General features: G+C 44.9%; 1 protein-coding gene across 2 annotated transcripts in view; it reads left to right on the top strand.

Annotated features, from left to right (window-relative positions):
* Positions 1-16,004, top strand: part of PLXDC2 (plexin domain containing 2) — a 674,841-nt gene that overhangs the window by 598,864 nt on the left and 59,973 nt on the right. For both annotated transcript variants that reach the window (XM_073581846.1, XM_073581847.1), the window contains exons 10-12: positions 8,330-8,390; positions 13,167-13,314; positions 15,017-15,055. In XM_073581846.1, the coding sequence (XP_073437947.1) occupies positions 8,330-8,390; positions 13,167-13,314; positions 15,017-15,055 (248 nt within the window). The remainder of the gene's footprint in view (positions 1-8,329; positions 8,391-13,166; positions 13,315-15,016; positions 15,056-16,004) is intronic.

The raw sequence follows: 16,004 nt of genomic DNA, 5'->3' as shown, positions 1-16,004 counted from the left end.
CGACCCGGAAAAAGGCAAAGTCACTCATCTCTAGTTGCTATGAAGAACATTTACTTACTTTACACAATAGAAATTGAGTTTTTTGGAACTTTTCATAGTTTCATTGTTGGTACATTGTCAATCTCATTGTATTTCAGTCTGGGTTGAAACCACCAGCAGCAACGTAATCAATATAATTACTGGGAAAGACTGGGTGTTCTGTAGGAATTACTTTAGGGTGCGGGCCAACCCCCCATAAACTGTAAAATGTTTCTACTATTGGCCTACTGGACAGCTCCTGTGGCATCTGGGCAACACTAGCTATTGCTATGTGTTAATTATCTCACCAAGCATTAGGGACCCAAGGCTCCTCTCCACTGTCATCATCACCGCCAGAAACAAAACCATTGCATCAGTGAAGTGCCAGGGCATTGATGTAAGGTGGCAAGGATGGTAGCCGTGGGCAAGTTGCTGCTCCATAACACCCTGGCACTTTACAAACCAATCGTGTCCCAGTCAATTAGTGTTGTGCTGTGTACATTGCATTGTACTCACTTGCAGGCCATCGCTGTCTTCACGTTATCAGTTCCAGGAAAAGCCGCACACATGTCAGAGGACACCCGATTCATTTGAACAAGTTCAACTTCACTGAACAGTTCAAGTACATCCGTCTTTAGCATGCAGTATTGAGCACAGCACCCTCCAACCTCCCTCTTCCTCCATCATTACAGTACATTTCAAGCATTTGCTTATGTTCAGTTTGGACTATCCCTACTTTAACAGATCCTGTTAGCCCTAGGGACTCCCTGTCTGGCACCGCAGTATTCCCGAGATGATAAGATCCACTACGTTTCCCTCATTCTGTTCATCTTCCTCTGTATATAAGGGGTTAAGGCACTCTCCTCATGCTTATTTTAGACCATAGGCCACGGATGTTGCAGGAATGTCTGCACGAAATGTACTATCCCTCATACCACCAGAATGATATGTACTCCACATGCCTTCAGCCCACTCCCCTTGAAGTTCACCTTATCACTTAGCAAATGATCTCTCCTCACTAACTCACTAATCGAGGAAGTGGTTCCCTTTTACTTGCCCTAACCCATCCCACTGTGGACTAGACCAATAATTAGCTGTCTCTTTACTCTGTCTGCCACAGCAGTCTGTTGCTGGGCAAACTTAACCTTTCACATACTTAACTTCAGTCACTATCTTCTAGTACAGTATGCACTAAGCATATTACACTTACAATGCCTATCACTGTCTATGTTCTAAATTCTAAACTATCTTCTATAATTTTCCTATACCTGAGCTGAGTGTACCAGAGTTACTGTCATGTCGGACGCTGTTCACACCACAGCGTCCGGCAGGCAGAGGTAGTTCCACCTCCAGCCACTATAGCCTCAGTGGCGCCGGCTTGATCTTCAGGCTCTCGGGGGTTAATCCTGCTGGAGACCAGGTTGGAAGGTTAGTCACGCCCACGGTCTTTAAATAGTCTTACTGGCATATGGGCGTCGCCGATTATAGCTTGTGTTTCATACCAAGTGGTTCCGGTCTGGAGTGGAGGTGTTCAAGAGAGAGAGATTCATATCTGGTGTCGTATGATCCGTCGTTATCCTTTCTCCTTCCCATATTTGTGTTTAGTTGTGCCCTGTTCACATTACTGTTTATTCCTGTGTGTGTGGCGCAGTGCAGTTTAAGTTCTCCCTGTCTGTCATTATATGTGTGGGAGCTTTGGTGGTGTGATTCCTCACTGGGTGGAGGGTGGAGGGTTAAGTGCAGGGCTGAGCAGGAGATAAGGAAAGGTCGGAGGCTCAGGCATTTGCACCTTCAGCAAAAACCCTGGGTTGAGGGTCAGACAGGGTTTCCCCTAGTAAAAGGGACACCACAGGGGCCCCGGGTATTTCAGCCTTAGTTGAACTAAGCCCCCGTGACATTATAATCGGCCCACATTTTTTCAGGAGTCCATGGATCCATTAGATTCCATAACCCGCCAGTTGGCGGCGCTGTCCATACAGGTCTCCGAGTTGAAAGGGGCAGTTCAGCAGCAGGGCCTGGTAGTAGCAAAGGTGCAAACGGCATCTGCAGGTATCGGTGCAGAGCCGAAGTTTCCGCTGCCAGAACGATTTTCAGGCGATCGCAGCAAATTTGTTGTATTTCGGGAGGCCTGCAAATTATACTTCCGCATGCGGCCAATATCCTCAGGTAATGAGGCCCAGCGAGTAGGGCTGGTGTTGTCATTACTGAGTGGTGACCCCCAAGCATGGGCATTTTCCTTACCAGCTGACTCTGCTACATTTCATTCGGTCGATAATGTTTTTTCTGCCCTCGGGCTCATTTACGATGACCCTGACCGACTGGCTCTAGCGGAATCTAAAATCCGCGCCCTCCGCCAGGGGGAGCACTTGGCAGAAGACTATTGTTCGGAATTTCGCCGCTGGGCTGTAGACACACAGTGGAATGACCCAGCACTGCGGAGCCAGTTTATTCATGGGGTATCAGGGAGGGTGAAACAAGCCCTCCTGATGTATGAGACTCCGGCATCATTGGAGTCTGCCATGAGTTTGGTGATACGTATTGATCGCCGTTTTCGTCAGGGGGCACAGGAGACGCTACCTCTGGGGGAAAACAGAGGTGCAGGTGTGGTTGAAGTAGATGAGTCCCCTGAACTTATGCAGATTGCTGGCGTGGCACAGGTTCAGCCTCGCGCTCCGGGATTCCGGAAGCCCGGAGCATGTTTCTACTGTGGTAAAGGAGGTCATTATGTTAACGTTTGCCCGGTACTACCTAAGAGGGTCACACCGGCGGAAAACTGTTAAGCTCAGAGGGTATGGAGGAGACCCAACTGAGCGTATGCATATCCTCCATGATGGTATCTCAATGTATGCTCCCTGCTAAGGTTATTATCGCCGGCAGAGAGCTACCTATATCAGTATTTGTGGATAGTGGTTCCGCCACCAATCTCATAGATGAGGAGTTTGCACACACTGCCGGGTTTAAGATCGAAAAACTTCCTCACCCCATACAGGTGGTGACCATTAATGCTGTTCCCCTCCCTCAAGGGGAGATTACTGAGTTTGTGGCAGAGGTGAAACTCCACATTGGGGTCCTACATTCTGAGTCGGTTACATGTAGGGTCCTCCGTAATCTCCCAGCTCAAATGGTCCTGGGTTTTCCATGGCTGTCCAGGCACAACCCGGTAATTGATTGGAAAACTCAGGACATAGTACAATGGAGTGGTTTCTGCCAAGACAATTGCTTGGCCACATGTGTGTCCGCCGTGACGCCCAGCCTGCCGGAGGCTTTGCAGGATTTCGCGGATGTTTTCTCTGAGAAGGGTTGCTCAGAACTGCCTCCACATAGAGCCTATGACTGTGCGATTAGGTTAAAACCCGGGGCCAAATTACCTAAGGCCAGGATGTTTAATATTTCTGGTCCTGAGAGACAGGCTCTGAAAGACTACATCGCGGAGAGTCTGAGCAAAGGTCACATCCGGCCTTCGTCCTCGCCTGTAGCCGCGGGGTTTTTCTTCATTAAGAAGAAAGATGGGGGGTTACGCCCGTGTCTGGATTTCCGAGAGTTAAACCAGATTACTATCCGTGATCCCTACCCAATGCCGTTGATCCCGGATTTGTTCAACCAGGTAGCGGGGGCGAAATGGTTTTCCAAGCTGGACCTCAGGGGGGCGTATAACCTCATAAGGGTCCGTCAGGGGGATGAGTGGAAGACGGCGTTTAACACTCCTGAGGGTCATTTTGAGAGTCTGGTTATGCCGTTTGGGTTGACCACCGCGCCTGCCGTTTTCCAACATTTTATTAATGATGTATTTGCTCATGTCCTGGGGAGATTTGTGATTGTATACCTGGATGATATCCTCATTTATTCTAGCGATCGGGACACTCATTTGGAGCATGTTAGGCAGGTGTTACAGTTGCTCCGGGAGAACCAGCTCTATGCTAAGCTGGAAAAATGTTTATTTTTTGTCCAGGAGTTGCCCTTTTTGGGATATATTGTGTCCGCAGCCGGTTTTAAAATGGACAGCGCTAAGGTGCAAGCGGTGCTGCAATGGGAGAGGCCGGAGAGTCTGAAAGCACTCCAGCGGTTCCTTGGGTTTGCGAATTATTATAGGAAATTTATAAAACACTTTTCGACTGTCGCCAAACCGCTCACGGACATGACAAAAAAGGGTGCCAATCTGGCGAACTGGCCTGAGGTGGCTATACGTGCATTTGAGCGTCTGAAGAATAGTTTTGCTTCAGCCCCCATTCTGGTGCAACCAGACGTGACTAAACCTTTTGTGGTAGAGGTTGATGCGTCGGAGGTGGGAGTGGGGGCAGTACTGTCTCAAGGCTCGTCCTTGAGCGAGATGCATCCATGCGCCTACTTCTCCAAGAAGCTGTCACCGGCCGAACGGAATTATGATATCGGCAACAGGGAGTTGTTGGCCATCAAACTGGCTTTTGAGGAATGGCGACACTTCTTGGAGGGGGCGGCTCACCAGGTCACAGTTATCACTGACCATAAGAATCTGCTCTACCTGGAGTCGGCCAAGCGTCTGTCTCCTAGGCAGGCTCGCTGGGCATTGTTTTTTACTCGTTTCAATTTTCTTGTGACGTACCGTCCCGGGGCTAAAAACACCAAGGCGGATGCTTTGTCTAGGTGTTTTCCGGGGGGAGAACCTCGGGAAGAGCCGGTACCCATCCTCCAGAAAGGGGTAGTGGTCTCGGCTCTCACGACTGAGGTAGAGGCGGAGATTGCCGAGGCCCAAGAGGAGGTACCACCAGGTCTTCCCGCCAACAAATCATTTGTACCCCTGCATCTTCGGCTTAAGGTGTTGAAGGAACACCACGATTCGGTACTGGCTGGTCACCCAGGGGTGAAGGGCACCTTAGAGCTGGTATCGCGTCGTTTCTGGTGGCCCAAAATCCGGCAGGACGTGGTCACGTACGTGGCAGCTTGCATCACGTGCGCTAGGGCTAAGTCACCCCGAACCCGTCCTGCTGGCACGCTACAGCCTCTGGGGGTACCCAATAGGCCATGGACAGAAATCTCCATGGATTTTATCACTGACTTGCCAGCCTCGGCAGGGAACACGGTCATCCTGGTGGTGGTTGACCGTTTTTCAAAGATGGCGCATTTTGTGGCGTTGTCTTCTTTGCCCAATGCTAAGACGTTGGCTCAGGTATTTGTGAAGGAGGTGGTCAGACTCCACGGAGTACCGTCTGACATAGTATCTGATAGGGGTACGCAATTTGTGGCGAGGTTTTGGAAAGCTTTTTGCTCAAGGTTGGGGATCAAGTTGTCACATTCATCGGCGTTTCATCCACAGTCTAATGGACAAACTGAGCGCATGAACCAAAATCTTGAACAGTATTTACGATGCTTTGTGTCCGACAACCAGGAGGAGTGGTCTACTTTCCTTCCTCTGGCCGAATTCGCGTTAAATAATCACCGCCAAGAGTCATCAGGAGAGTCTCCATTCTTTTGTGTGTACGGTCAACATCCTCAGTTTTGTACCTTACGTCAGGGTGACTCCGGGGGTGTCCCGGAGGAGGATCAGCTAGGAGCCCAATTGTCATCAGTCTGGAGGCGGGTGAAACAGCGTTTGTTGAGCATGAGTGCCAGGTACAAACGGGTGGCTGACAGTAGACGCGTGCCAGGTCCGGACCTGTGTGTGGGTGAATGGGTGTGGTTAGCTACGAAGAACATAAAACTCAAAATCCCATCTTTAAAACTGGGTCCAAGGTTTATTGGGCCTTTTAGGATTGCTGCCATCATTAACCCAGTGGCTTATCGGTTGGAACTTCCTGCGGTGTACAGAATACATAACGTTTTTCACAGGGCTTTATTGAAAAAGGTGGTAGGCTTGGTGGACACGACGCCGATGCCACCTCCAGTCATGGTGGATGGCGATTTAGAGTTCGAGGTCGCCAAGGTAGTGGACTCTCGAGTAGTACGCCGTACTCTTCAGTATTTGGTGCACTGGCGGGGGTATGGTCCGGAGGAGAGGTCTTGGGTTCCAGCCTCAGACATACATGCGGATCGGCTGGTCAGTTCTTTTCACCGTCGTCATCCGGACAAGCCGGGTCCTATGAGTCTTGAGGGCCCTGGGGTCCCTCGTAGAAGACGGGGTACTGTCATGTCGGACGCTGTTCACACCACAGCGTCCGGCAGGCAGAGGTAGTTCCACCTCCAGCCACTATAGCCTCAGTGGCGCCGGCTTGATCTTCAGGCTCTCGGGGGTTAATCCTGCTGGAGACCAGGTTGGAAGGTTAGTCACGCCCACGGTCTTTAAATAGTCTTACTGGCATATGGGCGTCGCCGATTATAGCTTGTGTTTCATACCAAGTGGTTCCGGTCTGGAGTGGAGGTGTTCAAGAGAGAGAGATTCATATCTGGTGTCGTATGATCCGTCGTTATCCTTTCTCCTTCCCATATTTGTGTTTAGTTGTGCCCTGTTCACATTACTGTTTATTCCTGTGTGTGTGGCGCAGTGCAGTTTAAGTTCTCCCTGTCTGTCATTATATGTGTGGGAGCTTTGGTGGTGTGATTCCTCACTGGGTGGAGGGTGGAGGGTTAAGTGCAGGGCTGAGCAGGAGATAAGGAAAGGTCGGAGGCTCAGGCATTTGCACCTTCAGCAAAAACCCTGGGTTGAGGGTCAGACAGGGTTTCCCCTAGTAAAAGGGACACCACAGGGGCCCCGGGTATTTCAGCCTTAGTTGAACTAAGCCCCCGTGACAGTTACCTTAGGCATTACCTTTGCAGTACCCACGCAGCAGCATCAGTACCTATTACATTACATTGTTTACATTGCACGCTATACATTTTACATTTCACATGTCACCATAAATCCCAATGAAAATGCCTAACAGGATGCACACTGTGCAATTGTTGTCATCAGGGGCAGCAACAGGACAGTCTCTGTCACACCCTTACATTGACAAGTGAGCATGTTTCACCCCACACATGATGTGAAGTCAGCCATATTCTAATTCTAGTGAATAACTGATTGGATGATAGTCAATAACACCATACAGAACGCCCCTGTGTTAAATAGTTTTATTACAATAAGAAATAGCCACATAAATTCTTCTGCGTATGGACATCTATGGATAAACTCAGCATCTGTGGGATATGCTGCACTCTCTGTCCACAATCAAGACTTTCTCCAAAGTGAATGACTTTGGGATTTCATCCTACTTACCCTACATAAGAGGTTTAAGTGGTACATGTATGTTCTGAATGTCACCTAGTGTATAACTTACACTCTCCTTTCTTTCTTAAAAAATCCATAACAGTTAACATGACATCTGATGTGTGACAGCAGAAGAAGCTGAGAAGATTGAAATAGAGATTTATGAAAAAAATATTCATTATTTAAACTATTTTATTCATATGAAAGGGATTTTTTGGTTTTGGAGAACCCTTTTTCCTCCAAAGGCAGGTTTTTTTTTTTTTCAATGTGCCTTTCTCACCCTTCTCCGGTCCAAAGCTGAGACTCCACCACTGCTCCCAGTGTCAATTATTGTCTGTAGCACTGATGTCAGCACTACAGACAACAACATGCACCAGGAGCAGTGGGAAAGACTGAGCGATAGACCTGGCAAGGATGCGTAAGGGCCGGACTTGTTTTTATTAAAACAAGCTGCCGTCGTAGGAGAGGAGTTTTATCCAAAACCTAAAACCCCTTTAACTTTTTTTTGCTTATTCTGGATTTAGGAACGGATGGTTCTAATCAGTGTTTGGTGGGTAGCTTTCTATACACACTGCTGGGAAAGCTGCTTACTATTGAGTGAAGCCGCCCATTGGATTCCTAATTTCAGCTAAAGAAAAAATTATTGCAATTTCAAATGATCTTGTCTTTCTGTTCTCCATGCTTAGTGCGACACACACAGACACATAATGCAAAGATTGAGTCAACTTCTCTCCTTTTTATCTGGTTTCAGGTGTGAGTTTCATATTTCCCACACCTGTTACTTGCCAAGGGTGAGTTTGAACGAGCATCACATGCTCGTAAAGTTGTTTACTCACAATTTTGGAAAGGCACCAACAATTTTGTCCGGCCTATTTTGTTTTTTTTTTTGTGAAATTATGTACAATTTGCTTTTTTTTCCTTTGTTTTTTGTGTTGTTCCAAAATACACAAAGGAAATAAACATGTGTAATTGCAATAATTTTCTGGGAAAAATACTTCCTTTTCTGGAACAATTTAAAGGGTGCCAACACTTTCAGCCTTGACTGTATAAGCTTAAATTGGCAATGTTGACCGAGTGTTGAATATCTTAGTGATGCACTACATTACAGAATGCATTTTTTTCCACATTTTTAATATTTTATTCTTATTTTTGTAGATGTTCCAGTGGGTTTGATCGCCATCGGCAAGACTGGGTAGAAAATAGCTGCCCGGAAGAGGTACAGTATATAGTCGTGGTTACATTAGTATTAGTCTATGTTCTCGATAATTTCAGGAGGTTCAAGAAAGGACAGAAAATTAGAATGACACAGTCTCATGTGTAAGAGTATGTATTTCTAAACAGCTGAAATATGCAACCGCAGAGTATAGGAACAGGGTGGCTTAGTGGTTAGCACAGTTGCTTTCTAGAGCTGGGGTCAAATCCCACCAAGGACAACATCTGCAAGGAGTTTGTAGGTTCTCCACGTTATTGCCTGGGTTTCCTCCGGGTTCTCCGTTTCCTCCCATACGCCAAAGACAAAGACAAGAGTCATTGGACGTGGTATATCTTGATTTTTCCAAAGCGTTTGATACCGTGCCACACAAGAGGCTGGTACACAAAATGAGTTTGCTGGGTCTGGGGGAAAATGTGTGTAAATGGGTAAGTAACTGGCTTAGTGATAAAAAGCAGAGGATGGTTATAAATGGTATATTCTCTAACTGGGTCGCTGTGACCAGTGGGGTACCGCAGGGGTCGGTGTTGGGACCTATTCTCTTCAACATATTTATTAATGATCTGGTAGAAGGTTTGCACAGTAAAATATCGATATTTGCAGATGATACAAAACTATGTAAAGCAGTCAATACAAGAGAAGATAGTATTCTGCTACAGATGGATCTGGATAAGTTGGGAACTTGGGCCAAAAGGTGGCAGATGCAGTTTAACAATGATAAATGTAAGGTTATATACATGGGAAGAAGGAATCAATATCACCATTACACACTGAACGGTAAACTACTGGGTAAATCTGACATGGAGAAGGACTTGGGGATCCTAGTGAATGATAAAGTTACCTGGAGCAGCCAGTGCCAGGCAGCGGCTGCCAAGGCAAACAGGATCATGGGGTGCATTAAAAGAGGTCTGGATACACATAATGAAAGCATTATACTGCCTCTGTACAAATCTCTGGTTAGACCGCACATGGAGTACTGTGTACAGTTTTGGGCACAGGTGCTCAGGAAGGATATAATGGAACTAGAGCGGGTACAAAGGAGGGCAACAAAATTAATAAAGGGGATGGGGGAACTACAATAGCCAGAGAGATTAGCAAAATTAGGATTATTTAGTCTAGAAAAAAGACGACTGAGGGGGGATGTAATAACCATGTATAAGTAAATAAGGGGACAATACAAATACCTCTACGAGGATTTGTTTATACCAAGGAAGGTGATGGTCACAAGGGGGCATTCTCTGCATGTGGAGGAGAAAAGGTTTTTCCACCAACATAGTAGAGGATGCTTTACAGTTAGGGCAGTGAGAATCTGGAATTCCCTGCCTGAGGAGGTGGTGATGGCGAACTCAGTCGAAGGGTTCAAGAGAGGCCTGGATGTCTTCCTGGAGCGTAACAATATTGTATTTTACAGTTATTGTTAGGTTCTTTAGAAGGACGTAGATCTGGGGATTTATTCTATTATTATTATTTTATAGGCTGAACTGGATGGACTATTGTCTTTTTTCGGCCTTACTAACTATGTTACTATGTTACTATGTAACCTGATAGGGAATCTAGTTTGTGAGCCTCAATGGGGACAGTGCCAATAATGTCTGTAAAGCACTGTGGAATTAATGGCGCTACATACGGTAAATGAGTAAAATAAATAAATATAGTATAACATTACAAGTTAAGCCTTGGAGTACCAAAACTTTTATGTATATCTTGACATTACACAGGTAGAGAAAATCACCCCCTTATCCAAACCAGATATCTTGTGGTCAATTCTTAGTTCCACCCTGTATTATGCATACTGGCCCCCACGTTGCCTAGAAGACTACTTTTTAATGGAAATTTGGCTAGTCGTTTCAAAGTGCATTTAATGTACAAATAACCTGCCACCTCCTGTTTATGTGTATTTTGCACATTTGTTTGGCTGCATTTTAAGATGCAGAAATGAAATGATGAGATCTAGAATGTGTATAATTGTATCAGCGCTATATAATATGTACTATACGAAGATAATATGCGGATAATAAGTGACCTTCCATTATGTCCCTTTAAGGGGCATTTTCAAATCCAATGTTTTACTTCTGTAAGTCACAGTAAGTGCAATTATCTTTTGCTTTGACTTACACATAACAGGGGCCACTAGTACTGCGGGGGAACAAATTAATGATTTCTTGGCTCTTGATAACAGGTTGTAAGTAAACGTGGTGACCGCGCCATTTGTATTCCAGGCAGGCTTCAGGTTTTTTTTTTTCTGTAGACTAAAAAGCACTCACATGTGACCCAGTGCTCCGTACCGAAGGCTCAAAGTGAACACTTCAGAACGTACACAACTAATGGACTCGTAATGGAAGTGCCGCGCAGAACAAGACAATGTCACATTTCAACCCTGCATAATTAGGCGGCATAATTGCATTGTCTATAAGTTATACACCTATAGAGTGGATTGCTTCCGTTCAATGCTATGTTAAGACTTACATTTGATTTCCATTAAGTTTCTTACCGGTGTGGTAAATAATAGTAATACATGAATTTATTCGTTATATATTTCCTATATCATAGTATATACATACAGTGTACACCGATCGGTTATGACATAAATAGAGTTGGTGAAAATGTATTCGCAGGCCTTGGTCCATCAGCCACCAGCCATGTCAGTAATCTGTGACTTCCGAATGGGAACTCTGAAAACTGCCTCTTACGTCCCGGCATTTGCGACTCCTCTTCTGAGTAGCCAGCCTGGGACAACGCCATTGTTTGCGGAGTGACGCACATGTGACATCGCGCCAAGCCAACTAATCAAAGGAAGAGCAGAAGATGCCATCAGATAAGAGGCAGGTTTTTAAGGCTCCCATCTAGAAGCCACAGGGTTTACCAATCCATCTCCTCAGTATGACCGAGATCTGCAACATTTCCCTCATACGGTTCCACGCCCATCTTCCACTGTACAGAAGGGTTGTCAGTACTCTACATAGCCCCCACTCAAGCCTTAGGCTCTGGACATTGCATAAATGACTGTAGGGAGTTTTGTGCGACCTCATACCACCAAAACATATTTGCCCACATCATGTTTCAGCCCACTGAACTTTGAACTAGCCCTAGCAACTGTTCATCAACAAACTCCTTCACTAACTGACTAATCCAGGAACTGGTTGCCTTTCACTTGTCCTTACCCTCCCACTTTAGGTTGGAGCAATCACCAACTGTATCCTTACTCTGTCTGCCCCAGCAGCTGGTTGCTGGGTAAACTTCACCATTCACCTATATAACTTCAGTCACTACCCTCTGACAGTATGCACTGACCTTCCCATATCTAATGTGTCCCTAACTAGATCTTCCCCCTTTATAACTTAATCCCTAAGTCCTATGCTATGCTTCATATACTCTAAACTTAACCCTAGACTTTCCCTATACGCCATACATGAATAACCTTATCCATCAGTTACATTACATTACAGTAACCCTATCACTTAGGCTACTTTCACACATCCGGTGTGTGGGGTCCGGCGGCGGGCGGCGAAAAGTCGGGCCGCCGGATCCGGCCTGCAGCGGTGACACCAGATGTGTATGCGGCGTCTGATATGGCTCGGACATGATTTAAAGGAGCCGCAGGAGGAACATATACACCGGTGGACAGAGGCAGCCGCTGAAAGGGAGGGGAGGAGAGGGGAGGGAGAGGAGAGGAGAGGGGAGGGGGGTGGAGAGAGAGACATGTGGGGTTAACACTCAGTGTCCAGGCGAGAGAATCTCTCTCTCTTGCCGGGCACTTGTGGGGTTAACCCCACAGAGAGATCTCTCTCTCTCTCACCCAGACACTGTGAGTGTTAACCCCACAAGTGCCCGGCGAGAGAGATCTCTCACAAGTGTCCGGGTGACAGAGAGAGATCTCTCTCTCTCCGGGCACTTGTGGGGTTAACATTCACAGAGTCCGGGCATGCGCTGTGGAAAAAGCCGGTCCGGCGCTGACAAAAAACGTTGCAGAGAACGTTTTTTGCAGATGCCGGACGGCTAATTTTTGCCATGTCCGGCAACAACCGGACACGGCGCATAACCATCCGGCACGATGCGGCGACCATGAAAGCTTATGGGACAAAACCGGATCCGGTGCTGGATCCGGTTATTAAAAATTTCGCCGCATCGTGCCAGATTACAAAAGCCGGATGTGTGAAAGAGGCGTTAGCGTCCTTAAAACTCTATGCGGATTCCCAAATCACATTACTCGCAAAATACAATAAAACCTCATCATAACACATATTTAAGTACATTCCTTGCAGATGTTGTATTTAGGGGGAGAGGCGAATGGTGTTTCCTGCCACACCCTTACAAAGGAACACAACAAAAATTGAAAATACACCTAAAAATATTCACGATTTGTTTTGATCTTCTTTCCTTCGACCTTATTCTATCTCATGTTGCAGTTAAAACTGCGAAACGTATAATTAACAATTCTCTATGTGTCCCAGGAAATTAGCCATTTTGTCATCCTTCTATGTTCCTAGTTGTAAGACAACCAGCTGCAGCAGGTGCCTCTCCACACTAGAGAACAAGCAACCGTACGCCTTACACAATTACCAGGTCCAGCTAGTTGGGTGTTTTCCCTCCTTCACAAAAATAGGAAAGATCACAAAACAATAAAAAAAAAAACTTGCATTCTCTTCAAACATTTAGATGTCCAGAGATCTTCAGAGTCCAGAGATCATCCACCATGAGCAATGTTCTGTATGGAACTTATTTTTTTGGGAGGACTTTACATAGATTATTTCACTTTGCTCTGTTCTTTTTCACCTTTAATAGTCCAGAGAGAAGCTTTGTGAAGACTTCTTGGTGACGACAACAGCCCCACGTGACACCACCAGAAGATCACACGTAACAACATCCAGACATTACACCACAGCTTCAAGAGCGACCACGTCACATCTACCGAGCAGCCTCCCAACAGAGGGTGAGCGAAAGGAACAATTGTACCATAGTAATGGCAAATGTGATGTTTTAAAGAGTTTTTTTTCTTATGAAGTTGAAATAAATATAGACTTTCCAACAATTTTGTTTTTTTGTCATCCACAGACTAAGGCTACATTGCAACACCTCTCACACAGCCAAACCAGATCTCACACTTTGCACTGACGAGGGGCAGTACCCCAAAACACAGTGTCTGCAAATTGAGATTCTGGTTTGGCTTTTATCTGAAGTCATGTAACAAAGCTCGGTAAAGGGTCGACATTGACTTTTATGATTGCTACTTCCAATAGGTGGCACTAGAGTTCTAGTCCTCTTCCTCTGTGAAGAGACAATTTGCATTGGAACTTTTGTCCCATACCATCAAGCCTCAGAAATTATACATGACAAAAAATGTGTCCCCGGCTAAGTGTCACAGTACTAAGAAATAGTTGTGTTTTTGGCAGCAAAAAAAAAAGCATGGCCACATGTAGCCCTAACCTTAAATGGTCACAGCTTTTTTTTAACAAATTTTGCACCAATCAATAGTACAAGCACGTGCAAGAAGTTTAGCAAAATGCTTTATAAGATTAATATGCTCTTTTCTCCACTTATAAACCACTCCTACTCCCCATCACCTCCTAAATTTATTATTCACTCTGAAAAATGGTTAAATTTAGTCCAATAGAAAAAAGACGGACTGTTAGCTCACTGAGGGATCAGATTACAGCTACCTATTAAAGTCCATGGCAAGGGGAGGAAGAGAAGTATGGAAGAGCAAAGTGAGATAGATACACAGACACATTCAGATGTTGTTGTTGCTACTATTATTTCTACTAAGTGTTATAGCTCACACACAGTGCTGGATGTACAGCTACACTGCTCAGTATAATGTTGTCAATGCTGGTGCTTCTGGACATGTACCACATTGAGACAGAAAAGCAGGAAACCCTTTTATCTACGTGTATTGTACTTGGATCATTTTTTTCATGTAAAGTGTTAAAAACAATTGGGGAAAATGGGGAAAATATACACTTTGCTCATAACAGACATATATTTGATTTATGACCTTTGGACAGTTTCACATGTGTCAAATGTATGAGGAGTTATTATGGTCCTTTAATTAAGTTTAACACAAATAATATCAATTAGTTACCCTTAGGACAGGTGCACAAGACCATTTATATTGAGCGAATGTTATCTGTGGTTTTCATGGATAGGACTCGTACCGATGATATTTTATGGGGCTGTTCACATCTTATTTTTTCCCCTGGGACCGAATGGTCCAAGGAAAAAAATCAACATCATGTCCAATTTTGGTAGAAGTATCGAAAAAAAAAAATGGAAATGCAAGTCTATGGGTTTGTGGAAAAGATCGGATCACACTCGGATGACATCAGAGTGCGGTCCAGTTTTTACGAACTGACTGCATGGAAAACATGGAGAAACTAATAACTCATCCCACTCTGGTCAAATTCTGATTTCTCTGATTGGGCCATTAGTCTCAGATAGAGAGAAAAATGGATGAATGCATCTGCCCTTATACTGGTGGGAGATATGCCAGACTTAGTAATTGCGGGCCATTGACTTTTTGTGTTCAATTTTGGTAGCTATTCTAAAACAACATCAGGAAGTACAGGCATATTGGTTGTCAGCTTTAAATTATCTTTCAAAAGCTGGTGGTAAAACTGTGATTTTTCTTTCTTTAGATGACACAAAGATTGCACTGCATCTGAAAGACAATGGAGGTAAGAGCAAGTTTTATCAGTCTATAGAACACTAACTCATAAACAGTTTCTTAATTAGATCATTCTTCACCAACTTTGTAAATATATTTCATCATTTATCTTGTACTGATCCTGATTTACAGCAATGGATGTATTCACCAGTCTGCAGGCTTCACAGCTGAACTCTCCCAGAATCCTATACTGTTATTCTACAGTACGGTAATCTAAGAAAGGAAAACCTGGACTCAGAATTAGTACAGCATAATTAATACAATAGATGTCTGAAGTTACTAAACTCAAAGGGAAAGCCTAAAAACTTAGCATTGATCTTCCTCCCTTTGCTTTTTACTGTAGAGCAAACATGCTGGATCTTTTACAGTATTTTATTAAATTTATTACATTTTTTTTAGTAAATAAATTTTTTTATTATTAATTGTAAAAAAAACAGTGATCCGGCACTGCTTCCATTCACACTGTGTGCGATAAGACAGCAGAGATGAAGCTAACCGGATTCAGCAGCTGATTAACTATCTCAACGGTGCAAACCAGGAAATAGTCACATAGTAATGTAAGAAGAAAATGGGGCACTCACCGCTGCACACTAAGATAAGCTTAGTAGTAGGGTGGACCTACAGTCAAATCCTTTTTTTCTGCCTCCCATAAAACCGACATACAGGTCTGAGGAGACAAGGGGGTCAGTGGGTGCTCTAGACTGCAAGCCGAAACCGCATGGACCAGGGCTCATCCCACCGAACACCTGCTCTCCTTTCCCGTTGGCAGAACACTACTCAGACAACACAGGGTGAGGGTAAAATAGTGAGGTAATAATTTACTTAACCACCAACAAACCATAGCATATAGAACAGTCCCAGCAAAATACCAAAGATGGTGCGAAATTGCAGAGTCTCGCCATTCCGTTGACTCACTGGGGTAAGAGCAGCTGTGATTTCAGTGCTACCCCCACCTGTGG

Source organism: Dendrobates tinctorius, unplaced genomic scaffold, assembly GCF_039654945.1.
Source record: "Dendrobates tinctorius isolate UK_male_01 unplaced genomic scaffold, ASM3965494v1 ptg000070l, whole genome shotgun sequence".
In the NCBI taxonomy this organism is placed as follows: domain Eukaryota; kingdom Metazoa; phylum Chordata; class Amphibia; order Anura; family Dendrobatidae; genus Dendrobates; species Dendrobates tinctorius.
The sequence above is the reverse complement of the archived record's forward strand: the minus strand, read 5'-3'. Positions and strand labels throughout refer to the sequence as shown.